At 40.8% G+C, this 16142-nt stretch overlaps 1 protein-coding gene across 10 annotated transcripts in view; it reads right to left on the reverse strand.

Moving 5' to 3' along the window:
- The window catches only part of rfx2 (regulatory factor X, 2 (influences HLA class II expression)), a 176787-nt gene that overhangs the window by 31642 nt on the left and 129003 nt on the right, over window positions 1-16142 (reverse strand). For all 10 annotated transcript variants that reach the window (XM_069928415.1, XM_069928410.1, XM_069928409.1 and 7 more), the window contains 2 exons: window positions 7291-7415; window positions 2611-2729 (listed from right to left, as the gene is read on the reverse strand). In XM_069928415.1, coding sequence (XP_069784516.1) covers window positions 2611-2729; window positions 7291-7415 — 244 coding nt within the window. The remainder of the gene's footprint in view (window positions 1-2610; window positions 2730-7290; window positions 7416-16142) is intronic.

Genomic DNA, 16142 nt, shown 5'->3' on the forward strand with positions numbered 1-16142 from the left:
GCCAGTTGAACAACATAGAGCAGTAGAGCGCAGGTAAGTATCCATCAGCCATTGTATCTGTGGCAAACATGATACCCAAATCAAACTAAAACACTGCCTCTTGCAGCTGATACATATTCCTCCATCACCCTCATATTCATGTGTCTATCTAGAAGCTTCTTCAATGCCTCCACCACAACCCCTGACAGCCAGCTCCACCCTCTGTATGAAATATTTGTCACGCATCTCCCTTAAACAACTGAGGATGTTGGCTCTATAGTACAATTCAAGGATCAAGGACAGTGGAAAATCACAACTACCCAGAACTGAGATCCTGAACTGCATAAAAATTGAGAGTTCTCTGCAGATCTATCAAAGTAAAAGATCTACCTAATCAGGGTTTAGCAGAATATCAACTAAATCTATGCAATTGGGACTACTTTAAAATGCCAACTCAGCCAGCATGGACAAGAAGGCCTGTAGATCCTGTTCGGTGCAGTATGACTCAATATCATGAACTCATCATGACCAATAAGGAACTCTAGAGACAAAGAGGCAATTATAGTGCATTAGCATTTCTATCAGGCAGGTCCTGTGGTGTCCTACATTCTTCGTGAACCCTTATTCTGGGCCAGAACTACTCACTTTCCATAGTCACCACTCCACAGAACAATTCCCATTCAATTCCAAGAATACTCCCAAACATCCAAGGCCCAGGCATCAAAACTTGTTCCCTAAAGTCCCAAATCTTACCATCACATCTTTCTCTGACCTTCTGATCCCTTGACCTTCTGATCCCTTAACCTTCAGGGCAATCTACTCAACTTCCTGTATCCATCAAATGACTCAGTCCCCGGTCCCACTGACCCAGATCCTGGTCTCACTGACCCAGATGCCTACCCAACCCCCCCCACCACCACTGACCCAAACCCCGCTCCCACCGGCCCAGACCCCTGAGCTCCCACCGGCCCAGACCCCTGAGCTCCCACCGACCCAGACCCCTGAGCTCCCACCAACCCAGACCCCTGAGCTCCCACCGACCCAGATCCCTGAGCTCCCACCGACCCAGAGCCCTGAGCTCCCTCCGACCCAGACCCCTGAGCTCCCACCGACCCAGACCTTTGAGCTCCCAGTGACCCAGACCCCTGAGCTCCCAGTGACCCAGACCCCTGAGCTCCCACCGACCCAGACCCCTGAGCTCCCAGTGACCCAGACCCCTGAGCTCCCATCGACCTAGACCCCTGAGCTCCCACCGACCCAGACCTTTGAGCTCCCAGTGACCCAGACCCCTGAGCTCCCACCGACCCAGACCCCTGAGCTTCCACCGACCCAGACCCCTGAGCTCCCAGTGACCCAGACCCCTGAGCTCCCAGTGACCCAGACCCCTGAGCTCCCAGTGACCCAGACCTCTGAGCTCCCAGTGACCCAGACCCCTGAGCTCCCATCGACCTAGACCCCAGTCCTCCCACTGACCCAGACCCCTGAGCTCCCACCGACCCAGACCCCTGAGCTTCCACCGACCCAGACCCCTGAGCTCCCAGTGACCCAGACCCCTGAGCTCCCAGTGACCCAGACCCCTGAGCTCCCAGTGACCCAGACCCCTGAGCTCCCAGTGACCCAGACCTCTGAGCTCCCAGTGACCCAGACCCCTGAGCTCCCAGTGACCCAGACCCCTGAGCTCCCAGTGACCCAGACCTCTGAGCTCCCAGTGACCCAGACCTCTGAGCTCCCAGTGACCCAGACCCCTGAGCTCCCATCGACCTAGACCCCTGAGCTCCCAGTGACCCAGACCCCTGAGCTCCCATCGACCTAGACCCCTGAGCTCCCACCGACCCAGACCCCTGAGCTCCCAGTGACCCAGACCTCTGAGCTCCCAGTGACCCAGACCCCAGTTCTCCCATCGACCCAGACCCCAGTCCTCCCACTGACCCAGACCCCAGTCCTCCCAGTGACCCAGACCCCAGTCCTCCCACTGACCCAGACCCCAGTCCTCCCACTGACCTATTTTGACTCATCTCAAAAAGTACTTTGTTCTGGAATACTTGATTTCAAATGATTTGAGACACCCTTTGAAGTAAAAAATGAAATGTTTAAATTCCTTTTTTATACTGGCAAACAACATAACAAAATCAAATATCAAACTCTAAGTTTAGAGTCGAGATTCCAAATTCAAGTTTCTTGTCAGTCATATGATACAGGCAGATCAGTTCGGCATCATATTCATGGCATAAATGAGTCACAATACAAAAGTGCAAAAGGCAGAGTTACTGAGGCAGATCAGTTGGTACAGAGGCACGGCAATGTAATTTTACTATTCTGGAGTTCGTTCAGGAGTCTGATATTGGGAGGGAAAAATGTTTTCAGATCTAGTGATGCTGATTTAAGTTAAGCAATATTATTTATTCAAGTATTACATCGTCATTGATCACCACGTGACATAATATAAGAATGCAAGAATACTTCAAAATAAATGAATATGATTTACCTGAACACATTGAAAGCAAGTAAGCATACTTCAACATAAGCACACAACAATCAGCTTCTGCACTGATTGTCAAATGGCCACATAATGTGATATTCAATTGAACTCTTCATCTCCACCATACTCTACCATCTTTTGGAACACCTCACCTCGCAATGCTCCCTGTACAAAAGCTGCAATGTCTTCACTTCATTCACTGTGATATTCTCTGGCAAAGGAGAATCTCCAATTTCTGCATCAATGAAGTCTGGTAGTGCACGACACATATCTAATGGGAGGAACAGTCACACAGACACAAGAGTAAATTTTGAATGAACAGTCCCATGTAACTTCAGTTCTCCGTGATCACTTGTCTGTTAACACAAGCCCAATATGTTTATACTTTCTCCATTATATTTTTCTCTTTTGTCTTTAACTCTCTTCACAGTCACTGAGTTTTCATCAGAGGTAACTGGAAATTGGAGGTTGATTTTGAAATCATCTGGTTGGTGACCACCAAGACAAAATATACGGTGTTGTTCCTCCAATCTGCAGATGGCCTCAACTTGGCACTACAGTAAGCCATTAGGCAGGCATGTCAGTATGGCAGTGGAAAGTGGAATTGACATGATCGGCCACTGGGAGATCCTTGCTGTTGCAGAGGACAGAGCACAGGTGCTCAATAAAGGGATCGCACAGTCTGCATCCAGACGCCCCATAGACGAGGCCGTACAGGGAGCACTGGCATTAAATTCACGGGTGAAGTGTTGCTTCAATTGGAAAGGCTGTTTGGGACCCAATGATCCAAGATAAGGGAGGAGGTAAAGGTACAGGTGTAGCTCTTACAGGGATAAGTGACAGAGGATGATGACAGAGAAGGGATGGGAGGACAAGGGAGTCACAGAAGGAGCGATCCTGCTGAGAGCGCAAAGGGGATGGGAAGATGTGCCTGATGGAGGATCCCTTTGGAAGTGACAGAAATTGTGGAGAATAATATGTTAGATGTGGAGGCTGGTGAGGTAGTAGGTGAGGATGAGGGAAACCTTATCCCTATTATGTTGGGGGAGAGGTGAGGGCAGATGTGTGTGAGACAGAGGAGATGGGAGTGAGGGCTGTATTGACACCAGTAGATTTACAGGAGGACATCTTGGGTGTCCTAGATGGAAAGACAGAGAACAGATACAGGAGAATTGGAGGAACTGGGAGAATGGATTTACATCCTTACAAGATACTGGGTGGGAGGAGATGTTGACCAGTTAACTGTGGAAGTCAGAATATTTGTAAAAAGCATCAGTAGATAGTCTGTCTCTTGAGATAGAGAAAGCGAGAGAGAGATGGATCTAGCAAATTTGAGGGCCAGGTGGAAGTTAGAGGGCCAGGTGGATAAGCTCAATGAGGGTGCAGGAGGCAGCACCAATGTAGTAGTCAATGTAGCGAAGGAAGAGTTGAGAAGCCTTGCCTGTGTAGGTTTGAAACTTGGATCGTCCAATGACGAGACAAACATAAATGGGGCCCATATGAGTATCCATGACGACATGTATGCTGGCACTCCTTGCCTAGACAAGCAATATTTTTACTTCCACCAACCTTGTCTATTTGCTTATTCCTGGGATGCTGGTGTGCATCTCATCAAGTTTGAACACCTTTCACCTCTTGCTCACCTCAATTCTCCATTTCATTCCATCCTACTCTGGTTCTGGACCTCATTCTCTACCTGTTTTAATCCCACCCAAATCATTTTCACAGGAATCCCTAAACCTTCCCTCTCTCATGGCTTTACAAATTCTTCCTAATTACAGAATAAATGTTTTTCTGTAAGGATAAGAAGCAGAGATTGTAAGTTTAGGGAACTTAGCTGAAGAAAGAATATTGAAGATATGATCAGGAAAAAGAAGAAAGCATCTTTTTTCCAAGATGGAAATGTCAAATACTAATGGGTATAACTTAATGTGTAAGGGAAGCCTGGGAGATGACCCTACAGGGAAGTGACCAGCAAGGGGCTCAGCAACTGAAGGACCCACATAGGCTGCTGGAGACAGGCTTGTGGGAACTAGGAATGTAGACCAGGATTCAAGGAGGTGCCAAGGGCAAACAGGCTCCTGAAGAGGCCTCAGGCACGTAAGCTTCCTGATCATTTCAGAGGTTTGGAACTGGGAGCTTGTGTTCGCCAACGGATCAAACAAGAGGCCGTGTGGCTGCAGAGAGTATGGGAGCACAGGAGGCAAATCTGCAGACACTGTCTCTGAATGGACTCTCTTTTGCTTCTCTTTCACTTATTGTTGGGGGCACCGGGCAATGCTCATGGCGACTGTTTGTGGCTTTACAGCAGGCAAAGGTTGACGAATCCTGGGTATTAAATTTTATGTATTAGTAGATGACAATAAAAAATCTTAATCTAGAATTTGTAATAGTTTTTTTCCCCCACGGTTGGTGGGGTTGCACCAAACCATGGCAATAGTTGATGATTGTTATAGGAGTTGATTGCTTTTTCTATCTTCTATTCTTTTCTTTTTTTCTTTTGGGGTAGCTTAGAGGGGCATTGGGAGGGGTGGGGGATTATAGGGGATATATATTATGTATCAATTTGTATTTTGACTTGGATTGTATGATTTATTTTGATCAATAAATCTTTTTTTTTAAAAAAGAATCTTAATCTAAGAGTTGGAACATCATGTTGCCATCATGGACTGCACTTGGATCATTGTTCTAGTCATGACAATACAGGAAGGATAAATTAGCAATGATCAGAATGTTATTTGAAGTGGAGGACTCTATGTACAAAGAGAGAATTGATAGGCTGGGTTTATTCTCACTGGAACTTAGAAGGCTGAAAAGTGATTTTAATCAAGATTGACAGAAACATGGGGTCACAAGAAGATAGTCAATGTCCTCTTACCAGGGCAGTGGTGTCTAGACTTTGAGGGTACATTTAAGGTAAGAGGGTAGAAATATAAAGGAGATCTGAGGGGTAGGATTTTCTCACCAAGGGCGAAGGTTATCTGGAATGAGCAGCCAGAAAGGGTGGTAAATGCAGATAAAATTACAATCTGGTACTGAGATAGGTATGACTTAAGAGTGTTATAGGCTTAATAAAGGCAAATAAGATTAGCATGGACATGCATCAGGGCTGGCCATAAGGACCCATTTCTGTGCTCTTTCACTGCATGAAAATGCAAGTCTGATCCTTTCCTCATTCCACTCTGCAGCCACCCTCCTACCCCACTTCCTGCTTCTAGAATAAAACCTTAATTTACTTCTGTCTGTGCTTTTAAAACTCCCAGCTGTCTAACCATACGTTCTCATTTCAGCTTGATAATCTGTTGCCACTCACTCTCCTCCACCTTTGATCCCCTTGTCTTTATTAAACCCAGTGATATATCTCACCAAGCCATTCCTCTCTAGCCTGGCCTTCAGGTCTGGCCCCTGTAGTCCATGGATGTAGCCTTGGAAATGGTGCAAAACTGGTTTAGCCATTCTTCTCTCAGGCTGGAAGGTCTCTGGGAACTTAAGGCTCTGCAGGTCTGCTCTGATTTTTCAAAATTGCTCTCTTGTCCATGATTAATTGGGATGCAAAGATAACACCAAGCTTCTTTTCCAATAGCAAAGAACTGTCAATGTTGGAAACCTGAAATAAAACGGATAATGGCACGATCGCAATGGTCAGGGACTGTCCGCAACCCAATACAGGAAGGATGCAGAGGCTTTGGAAAGGGGACAGAAGAGATTTACAGGATGCTACCTGGATTAGAGTTATGGGGAGAGTGTGGGCAAATGGGTTGTTTTCTCTGGAGGGTTGGAGACTGATCGAAGTTTATAAAATTATGACCCTACAGGCTGGATAGGGTAATTTTTTAAACAGAGAGTGGCAAGTGCCTGGAATAAGCTGCCTAAAGTAGTGGTGGAAACAGATCCTATAATAATATTGAAGAAGCTTCTAGATAGATATAAAAATAGGCAGGGATTAGAGGGATACGGCAGGAAAGTTTTAGTTTGTGCATCATGTTCAGGGAAGACATCATTGATCGAAGGGCCTGTTCCTGTGCTGTACTGTTCTAGTTCCTACCATGTCAACAGAAAACAAATATCCAGTTTTCTTACATTTGTCTGCTTGTTGAACATCTAGTACAGGAGAAACAGAAATTTATTTAATCTAAGTATCAAAAGAGCTGGAACCACTCTGTCTGTTCCCCTCAACAAATTCCATCTCAAGCCCTGATGTTATTCCATACTATGCCAACTATCTGACATGTCTCTCAAAATGAGCTTTGGACAGGTTTGCACCTATCATCAACACTAATCCCATTCTATTTCACCCATTAGGTTTGGACACCACTGTCCTGGGATGAGGACACTCACTCTCCTATCTTATGCCCCTCATGATATTGTAAATTTCAGCCCAGGTTCAAGAAAGAATAAACCCAGCCTATCCAATCTCTCCATTACCTACAGCCATCCATTCCAAGAAACATCCTGATGAATCTCTTCTCTATTTTATTGCTACCTTATTCCTTCTGCATTGACATGACTGGAACTATACACAATACTACGGTCTAACCAATGCTAACATGATGTCCCAACTCAAGATCAAGATGTTGTTTCTTAATTTTCCTGTTAAGTGCTTTATTTTATCCAAGGTGTCAATTTAATGCAATTAATTGTTGCTAAGTACTGAGGAAAATGTGGAACAGCTTTCCACTTTATCAATGAGAGAAACACAAAGTCAGGAAATGCTTTGTATGATATTAGAAACACTGCATTCAGTTCAACATATAGTTTTAAACTGAAGCTACATGTAACCTACAGAGGATTAGTTCCCATTGCAACTTCCTGAAGGAGAACAACAGACTGACCCAGAAACTGCTGGTGAAGTTGGCTCTGTGCAGCTACTGATTGTTCTGGTGTTGCTGGGGTTGCATGCTGTCCATTTCCAGCCATATTGTCTCCTACACCATCCAATTTTTGCATAGGTTTAAACCTAAAAACAAAATACAAAATTTTAAGTAAACAATGTGGAAGAATTGAAAATGCTGATAGCTGAATAGGGCCCAGGAATCCCAAATCAAACTCAAATTTATTGTCACATGTATCAAGGTGCAGTGACAGAGGTTATTTTGCAAGCAGGCCTGTTAGACATCTCATTCATAGTACAACAAGTAAGACATAGTAAAGAAGTGCAGAATTACAAAGAGAGAGATCAGAGGTTATGGAGCAAAGACAACATTATATTTTACTATTCTGACATTCAAGTACCTGATAATGGTGGGAAAGAAACCGTCCTTAAATATGGTGGTGCGTAATCTCACACTCATGAATCTTCTTCCTGGTGAGAGGGGTTGAAGAAAGTGTGGCCAGGGCAGGGTGAGTATTTTAATGTGTTGGTTGCATTTCCAAGGCAGTGGGTGTTATAGAGTCAATTAATGGGAAGGGTGGGTGGTGGTTGTATGTGGTCTCCAGTTCCTCTGTTCAATGAAATTACAGCTCTCTAGGAGCTGACTCCATGTACTTGCCAAATCAAGGATCGAAAATTAGCAATTTCCCAGCATATCTGCATAACTTTCCTTACTGCCTGGTTATTAGAAAATGCTCACCAACCAGTGGAAATGGACTAGCACAATCCAAGCAATCAATTCTCCTCAATGTCTTCAAGTACTTCACTCAAATCACATTGTAGCCCATGAAACTCCAGAGGAAACCAATTGAATGTAATTTCACTTCATAATTTAACCAGTGAGCATGGAGTCCAACTCCATGGAGTACTACTACTGATGATTGAAGTATAGTCAGAGAGTCATCGTAGAAATGTTGTTATGGGGAAAAAAAATGAAGAAAAGTATTAATGTAGGGTCAGTGTACATGGGCGAATGATGGTCGGTGTGGACTCAGTGTGACTGTTCTCTTCTTCACGTGACTCAGGATCTTAAAATTTTGAAATACGGCATGGTAACAGGCCCTTTCGGCCCACGAGCCCGAGCCGCCCAACTATACCCAATTAACCTACATGCCCTGTACGTTTAGAGGAAACCGCAGGACACATAGAAAACCCACACAGACATGGGAAGAACATACAAGCTCCTTGCAGACAGCGCGAAATATGAACCCCGGCCCCAAACGTTGGCACTGTAAGAGCACTGCATGAACCGCTACGGTAACCGTGCTACCCTTGATGACTGAGGGAAATCAGGAAAAGAGCTGCTTCAATACTTTTGATTCTAATATACAGGGGCTTTCCCAAACATCACAGACTCATAGATATCCCATCCTGTGTCACGTGGTTAATTTCAAGACACTTTGTATTTTGGACTAGAATAGGTGCAGGAAGTATATTCAGATGGACAAACTCAGCCTCTGGGTTTTTAATCCAAGAATGAGCTAACATCAATGTTCCAAAGCTGGAGGAGTCACGTGATGGAGTAGTGGCCGGTCAGGGAATTCCAGCCCTCTCCGGAAAAGTTAAAAAAAAACACACAAAGCACAAAGGTACAAGATTAAAATTTATAATAAAGTAAAAATAAAGGTGAGAAGAAAATGGCAGCGAAGAGAGAAAAGTCAAAAACAACGGGAAGAAAAGAGGAAGAAAGAACGTCGGAAGAAGAAGGTGAAGGCCTTACCTGTCCGAAGAGGCCCGCCGCGGAGAGAGAAGCCCACTCCCTCAGGTCAGTGGAAGTCCCGGGCTCGGGACTACAAACATGGCTCACAGAGCCGAGTAAAAGTGCACAACCGCACATGCGCGACTCCTCGTGCATGCGCATCGCGCATGCAACACACTGACGGGAGGGGGGAACAGCTGCGGAGTCGATCTCCACAGCTGAGAGAGACACCTGCAGCACAGCAGCAGGTGCAGAACACAGACAATAACGACAACAAGAAAGAAGAGGGTAAAAAGAAAACAAGGAAACAACAGATGGTCAATCCAGAGGAAGAAGAAGAAGAACAGAAAGAAATGGAAGAAGAAAAGAAAGACAAGACAATGATGTATCTTTTTTTAAAGAATATATGGAATCAGTGAAAGAATGGCAATTACAAGAATTTAATGAGATAAAAAGAAGAATTAAGAGTGCAGAAGAAAAAATGAATAAAATAGAAATGGCCATATCAGAGTTAGGAAAAAGAGTGGAAACTATGGAAGAACGAGAAATAATTGTAGAAATGGAAGTAGAGGACTTAAAAGAGAAATTAGAAGAATCTAATAAAAAAGTTAAAGAGGCACATGAGCTGTTAGCTCAGAAGATAGATATAATAGAAAACTATAATAGAAGAAATAATATAAAGATAGTGGGCCTTAAGGAAGATGAAGAAGGCAAGAATATGAGAGAATTTATAAAAGATTGGATCCCCAGGGTCCTAGGAAGACCAGAATTACAGGAAGAAATGGAAATAGAGAGGGCACATAGAACTTTAGCCCCGAAACCACAACCGCAGCAAAAACCAAGATCCATTTTAATAAAATTCTTAAGATATACAACAAGAGAAAATATATTGGAGAAAGAAATGAAGAAAGTAAGAGAAGACAAAGAGCCACTGGAATATAAAGGTCAAAAATTTTTTTTCTATCCAGACATATGTTTTGAACTCCTGAAGAAGAGGAAGGAGTTCAATACAGCAAAAACGATCTTATGGAAAAAAGGATATAAATTTATGTTGAAGTACCCAACGGTACTTAAAATAGTTATTCCAGGGCAACAAAACAGACTATTCTCGGATACAGAGGAAGCAAGAAAATTTGCAGAACAACTACAAAACAAGCAGAGAGATGAAGACATGTAATGAGAGTAAAAATGACCACGAACTATATGTATGTGTGTAAAGGGGTATATGTGTGTATATACATAGTGTGTATACATTAATGTATCCGTATTTTGAGGAAAATATATAGAGTATAGACAAGAATTAATAAGGGAGGGAAAGGGAATAGAGGGAATAAGGCGGGAATTAAAAGAGTGACCTTTGTTACATATGAAAATTGAAATCTTTTCCGGGGGGGGGGGGGGGGCTGGGTGGGGAGGAGTTACAGTCACTGCAAAATCAGTTGACGTTTGCGAGTGAATTTGCAAATCCAAATGGAGAGGGGAGATGTGGTTGCCCGACAAGGGATAAAGGGCAACTCAGGAGGGGGAGGGGAGAATGGGGTTAAAGAAGTTTTAAATAGGAGAATAAGGAAAATGTTTGATGTTTTAGAAATGTTGTCTTATAAAGTGCTCAAAACAAGAAAGCAGAAATGGATAAAAAGGAAAGGTGATGATGAGGAAACGGAAAGTGAAGATAAACAAAGTATGAAATGGCTACGCTGAACTATATGACTTTAAATATTAATGGAATACATAACCAAATTAAAAGGAAGAAACTGCTAAATTTACTGAAAAAAGAAAAAAATTGATATAGCATTTGTACAAGAAACACATTTAACTGCATTGGAGCACAAGAAATTAAAGAGAGATTGGGTAGGACATGTAACAGCAGCGTCGTATAATTCAAAAGCAAGAGGAGTAGCTATATTAATTAGTAAAAATGTGCCAATTAAAATAGAAGAGGAAATAATAGATCCAGCAGGGAGATATGTAATGATAAAATGTCAGATATATTCGGAGTTTTGGAATCTACTCAATGTATATTCACCTAATGAAGAAGATCAAAAGTTTATGCAAGATTTTTTTTTGAAGATAGCAGATAGGCAAGGGAACATATTAATAGGAGGGGATTTCAACCTGAATTTGGATTCAAATATGGACAAAACTGGGAAAAAAATTAACAGAAAGAACAAAGTAACCAAATTTATAATTAAATCGATGGAAGAAATGCAACTTTTGGATATATGGAGGAAACAACACCCAAATGAAAAGGAATATTCATATTACTTGGGTAGACATAAAACATACTCAAGAATAGACCTATTTTTGTTATCAACTCATATGCAAAATAGAGTAAGAAAAACAGAATATAAAGCTAGAATATTATCGGACCATTCACCCTTGATATTGACAATAGAGTTAGAGGACATCCCTCCAAGAATGCATAGATGGAGATTAAACTCCATGCTACTTAAAAGGCAGGATTTTAGAGAATTCATTGAAAGACAAATTAAAATGTATTTTGAAATAAATACGGAATCAGTGGAAGATAAGTTTATACTATGAGATGCAATGAAAGCGTTCATTAGAGGGCAAATAATAAGTTATGTAACCAAGATGAAGAAGGACTATAATCAGGAAACAGAGCAGTTGGAAAGGGAAATAGTAAATATAGAAAAAGAATTAGCAATGAAGGAAGATACAACTAAAAGAAGAGAATTGGCAGATAAAAAAATAAAATATGAAACACTACAAACATATAAGGTGGAGATGAATATAATGAAGACAAAACAGAAATATTATGAACTAGGGGAAAAGTGCACAAAATGGCAGCTTAAGACAGAACAAGCTAAGAAAATGGTATTGGCATCAAGGAAAAAAGACAAACAAATCACATATAATCCAACGGAGATCAAGGAAAACTTTAGAGAATTCTACGAACAATTATACCAAACTGAAAACGAAGGGAAAGAAGGCAAAATAGATGAATTTTTAACTAAAATTGAACTACCAAAATTACAAATAGAGGAACAAAATAAATTAATAGAACCATTTGAAATAGTAGAAATACAAGAGATAATAAAAAAATTACCAAATAATAAAACACCAGGAGAGGATGGATTCCCAATAGAATTCTATAAAACTTTTAAAGATTTATTAATTCCTCCCCTCCTGGAAGTAATCAACCAAATTGATAAAACACAAAGCTTACCAGATTCATGTAAAACAGCAATAATTATAGCAATACTAAAGCAAGGGAAAGATCCACTCGCACCAGCGTCATATAGACCAATATCATTACTTAACACAGATTATAAGATAATAGCTAAACTATTAGCAAACAGATTAGCAGAGTATGTACCTAAAATGGTAAATCTAGACCAAACTGGATTTATTAAGAAAAGACGCACAACAGACAATATTTGTAAACTTATTAACTTAATTCATGCAGTAGAAGGGAGTAAAGCGCCAACAGTAGCAGTTGTTTTAGATGCAGAGAAGGCCTTTGACAGAGTAGAATGGAATTATTTATTCAAAGTATTGCAAAAATTCAGTTTACCAGAGAAGTGTATTAATTGGATTAAAGCATTATATAAGGGGCCATTGGCGAAAGTGACAGTAAATGGATATATATCAAAGCAATTTAACTTAAGCAGGTCAACACGGCAGGGATGCCCACTATCACCCTTATTGTTCGCTTTAGCTATAGAACCACTAGCAGAATTGATAAGAACAGAAAATAATATAAAAGGGATAAAAATAAAAGACAAGGAATATAAAATCAGTTTATTTGCAGATGATGTTATAGTATACTTAACAGAACCAGAACTATCAATAAAAGAATTATATAAGAAATTGAAGGAATATGGAGAAGTGTCGGGTTACAAGATTAACGTAAATAAAAGTGAAGCAATGCCAATGAATAATGCAGATTTCTCAAAATTTAAGAAGGAATCACCATTCAGATGGCAAATGCAAGCAATAAGATACCTAGGTATACAAATAAATAAAAATCTCGGCCAACTATATAAACTCAATTATTATCCACTAATGAAAAAATTACAGGACGATTTAGAGCATTGGAAAGATTTACCATTAACACTAATAGGAAGGATAAACTGTATTAAAATGAACATTTTCCCAAGGATATTATACCTATTTCAGGCATTGCCAATACACTTGACAGAGAAATTCTTCAAGGAGTTAAAGAAAATAATAAGGAAATTTTTATGGAAAGGGGGGGAAACCGAGGATAGCACTAAATAAATTAACAGAATGGTATAAACAAGAAGGCTTACAACTGCCAAACTTTAAAAATTATTATAGAGCCGCACAATTAAGATACCTATCAGATTTTTATCAAACAAGGGAAAAGCCAGATTGGACGAGATTAGAACTAGATAAAATAGGGGAAAAGATACCTGAACACATATTATATAAATGGGATGAAAAATTGGTACAACATAGAAGTTCTCCAGTATTACATCATCTACTCAATATTTGGAAAAAGATTCATGTAGAAAGGAATAAAACAAATTACCAATTACCGAAACTAATATTGACGCAAAATAAGTTACTCCCTTTTACAATAGATAACCTTTCCTTTAGAGAATGGGAGAAAAAAGGGATCAAAAGAATAGAAAATTGTTTTTCAGGAAATAGATTATTATCCTTTGAAGAAATGAAAGATAAATGCAATATAACTCAAGATACAGTGCTGGCATATTACCAATTGAGATCCTACTTGAAGGACAAATTAGGAAGCAGTCTAAGGTTACCAGAGGGAAGTAACTTTGAATATGTGATTACAGATACAATGATAATCAAAAGATTTATAACAAATATGTATATTAAACTGCAAGAAAAGGAGAATGAGGAAACAAATGGTAAAACTAAACAAAAATGGGAACAAGATTTAAATGTAAAGATAAAAAAGGAAACATGGGAGAAGTTATGTTCTGGAACGATGAGAAATACAATAAATACGAGGTTACGTATAATACAATATAACTGGATACACAGGCTATACATTACACCTCAAAAGTTAAATAAATGGGACCCAACAGTATCTGACAGATGTTTTCGATGTAAAAAAGAAATGGGAACAACAATTCATGCAATCTGGACATGAGAAAGTAGAAGAATTTTGGGAAGATCTAAACCAAATATTAAATAAAATTACAGAAAACAATATACCAAAAAATCCAGAGATCTTCCTCCTAAGTAACATAAAAAACAAAGAATTTGGAATTGATTTGGATGGTGCACAAAAAAGATTTGTTAAGATAGCTCTAGCCGTAGCAAAAAAATGTATTATGTCCACCTGGAAATTGGAAGATAATTTGAAAATACAGCAATGGTATATAGAAATGAATAAATGTATTCCATTAGAAAAAATAACATATAGTTTAAGAAATAATATTGAAATATTTGAACAAATATGGGAGCCTTACATGAAACACAATAGAGAAAACCTACCGGGGACATTCACTACCTAAATTAATGAAAGGAGAAGGAAATGAAAAGAATTGACTCAGTGGAATTTCTTGTTTATTTTTATTGAATGACAACATTGTTTGATTGGTTTAATGTATCTTAGATTTTGTACTTTAAATGAATGGGGGGGTGGTAGGGAGGGTGGGATGGGAGGGGGGGGGGAGAAAATGACACTGTATATATTTGAAAAGGAAAATGTATGTATCATGGTCAATGTGGTTTATGGTATGAAAAATAAAAAATTTTTTTAAAAAATGTTCCAAAGCTGAATGTTTAGTGAATGACTTATTTCAGGAGCTGGTCACACTTTCAAGAAAGACAACCATGTTAAACAGGTCATGAAGCGAAGCACAAAAGTCTGCAGACACTGAATGTACTTAAAACACAGAATGCTGGAGGAACTTGGCAAGTCTTGCAGCACCCATACAAAGCAAAGATACACTCTATAACCAAGGTTCCAGGCCTGAGGAAGCTACCTCGTAATTTTATGTCAGTGAGTCTCATATCAATAGTTGGGAAGGTTGAAAAGGCAGTTACTAGGAGGGTACCACAAGGTTCAGTGCTGGAGCCCAGCTATTTACAAATTATATGTTAATGAGCGAGACAAAGAATTGAAAGCAATGTCTGTCTCAAAGTTTTACTTATTATTAGTTTGCATAGGCAAAAGTGAGTGCAACACAAAAGTCTGCAGACGTTGTGATTATAGCAAAAGCACATCAAAATGCTAGAGAAACTCAGCCTCTCTTACAGCATCCAAAAGAGATAAAGATATATTGCCGACATTTCAGGCCTGAGCCCTTCTTCAAGGAATAAGATAAAATAAGCAAAAAACAGGAAATCTCAGAATAGTGATAGTGGTAGCTGGGGAAAGAGTCCAGATCAACAAAAGGTATTAATTGGATATGATAAGGGGAGAGGTGAGAATTGATTTTGTCTGTGACAAAGGAGTCAGAGGGAAACGGGAGTGAGACAGATTTGGGGGAAGAGGGGGAGAGGGTTTAATGAAAGCCAAAGAAGTTGATGTTAATGCAATCCAGATGGAGGGTACCCAGTCGAACGATGAGGTGTTGTTCCTCCAATTTGCAGGTAGTCTCAGTCTGAAAGTGCCTGAGATCATGGATAGACATGGCAGCAAAGGTATGGGATGGAGAATTGAAATGGGCCACTAGGAGATCCACAATATTGTTGAGCTGAGGTGCTCAACAAAGCGATTTCCCAGTCTGCTCAAGCCTCTCTGATGTAGAGGCGATCACAACAGGAGCACCAGATGCAGATGGCCCCTGCAGATTCACAAGTGAAATGCTGCTTCACTTGGAAGAACTGTTTGGGGGCCCCAAATGGTGCTGAGGGAGGAGGTGTGGACACAAGTGAGGCATCTCCTGAGGTCACGGGGGTAGGTATCAAGAGGACTATTGGTAGGGAGAGAGGAATGGACAAGGGAGTCACGGAAGTAGCGGTCTCTGCGGAAGGCAAAGAAGGGAGGAGAGGGGAGCACATAGTAATGGGATTACATAGTAGGTGGCGGACATGACGGTGGACGATGTGTTGGATGCAGAGCTTGGTGAGGTGGTAGGTGAGGACAAGAAGAATTCTGCCCTTGTTGTGCACAGGGTTGGAGGGGACCGGGGCAGATGTCCAGC

The sequence above is a fragment of the Narcine bancroftii genome, chromosome 3 (assembly GCF_036971445.1).
Source record: "Narcine bancroftii isolate sNarBan1 chromosome 3, sNarBan1.hap1, whole genome shotgun sequence".
NCBI classification, from domain to species: Eukaryota; Metazoa; Chordata; class Chondrichthyes; order Torpediniformes; family Narcinidae; genus Narcine; species Narcine bancroftii.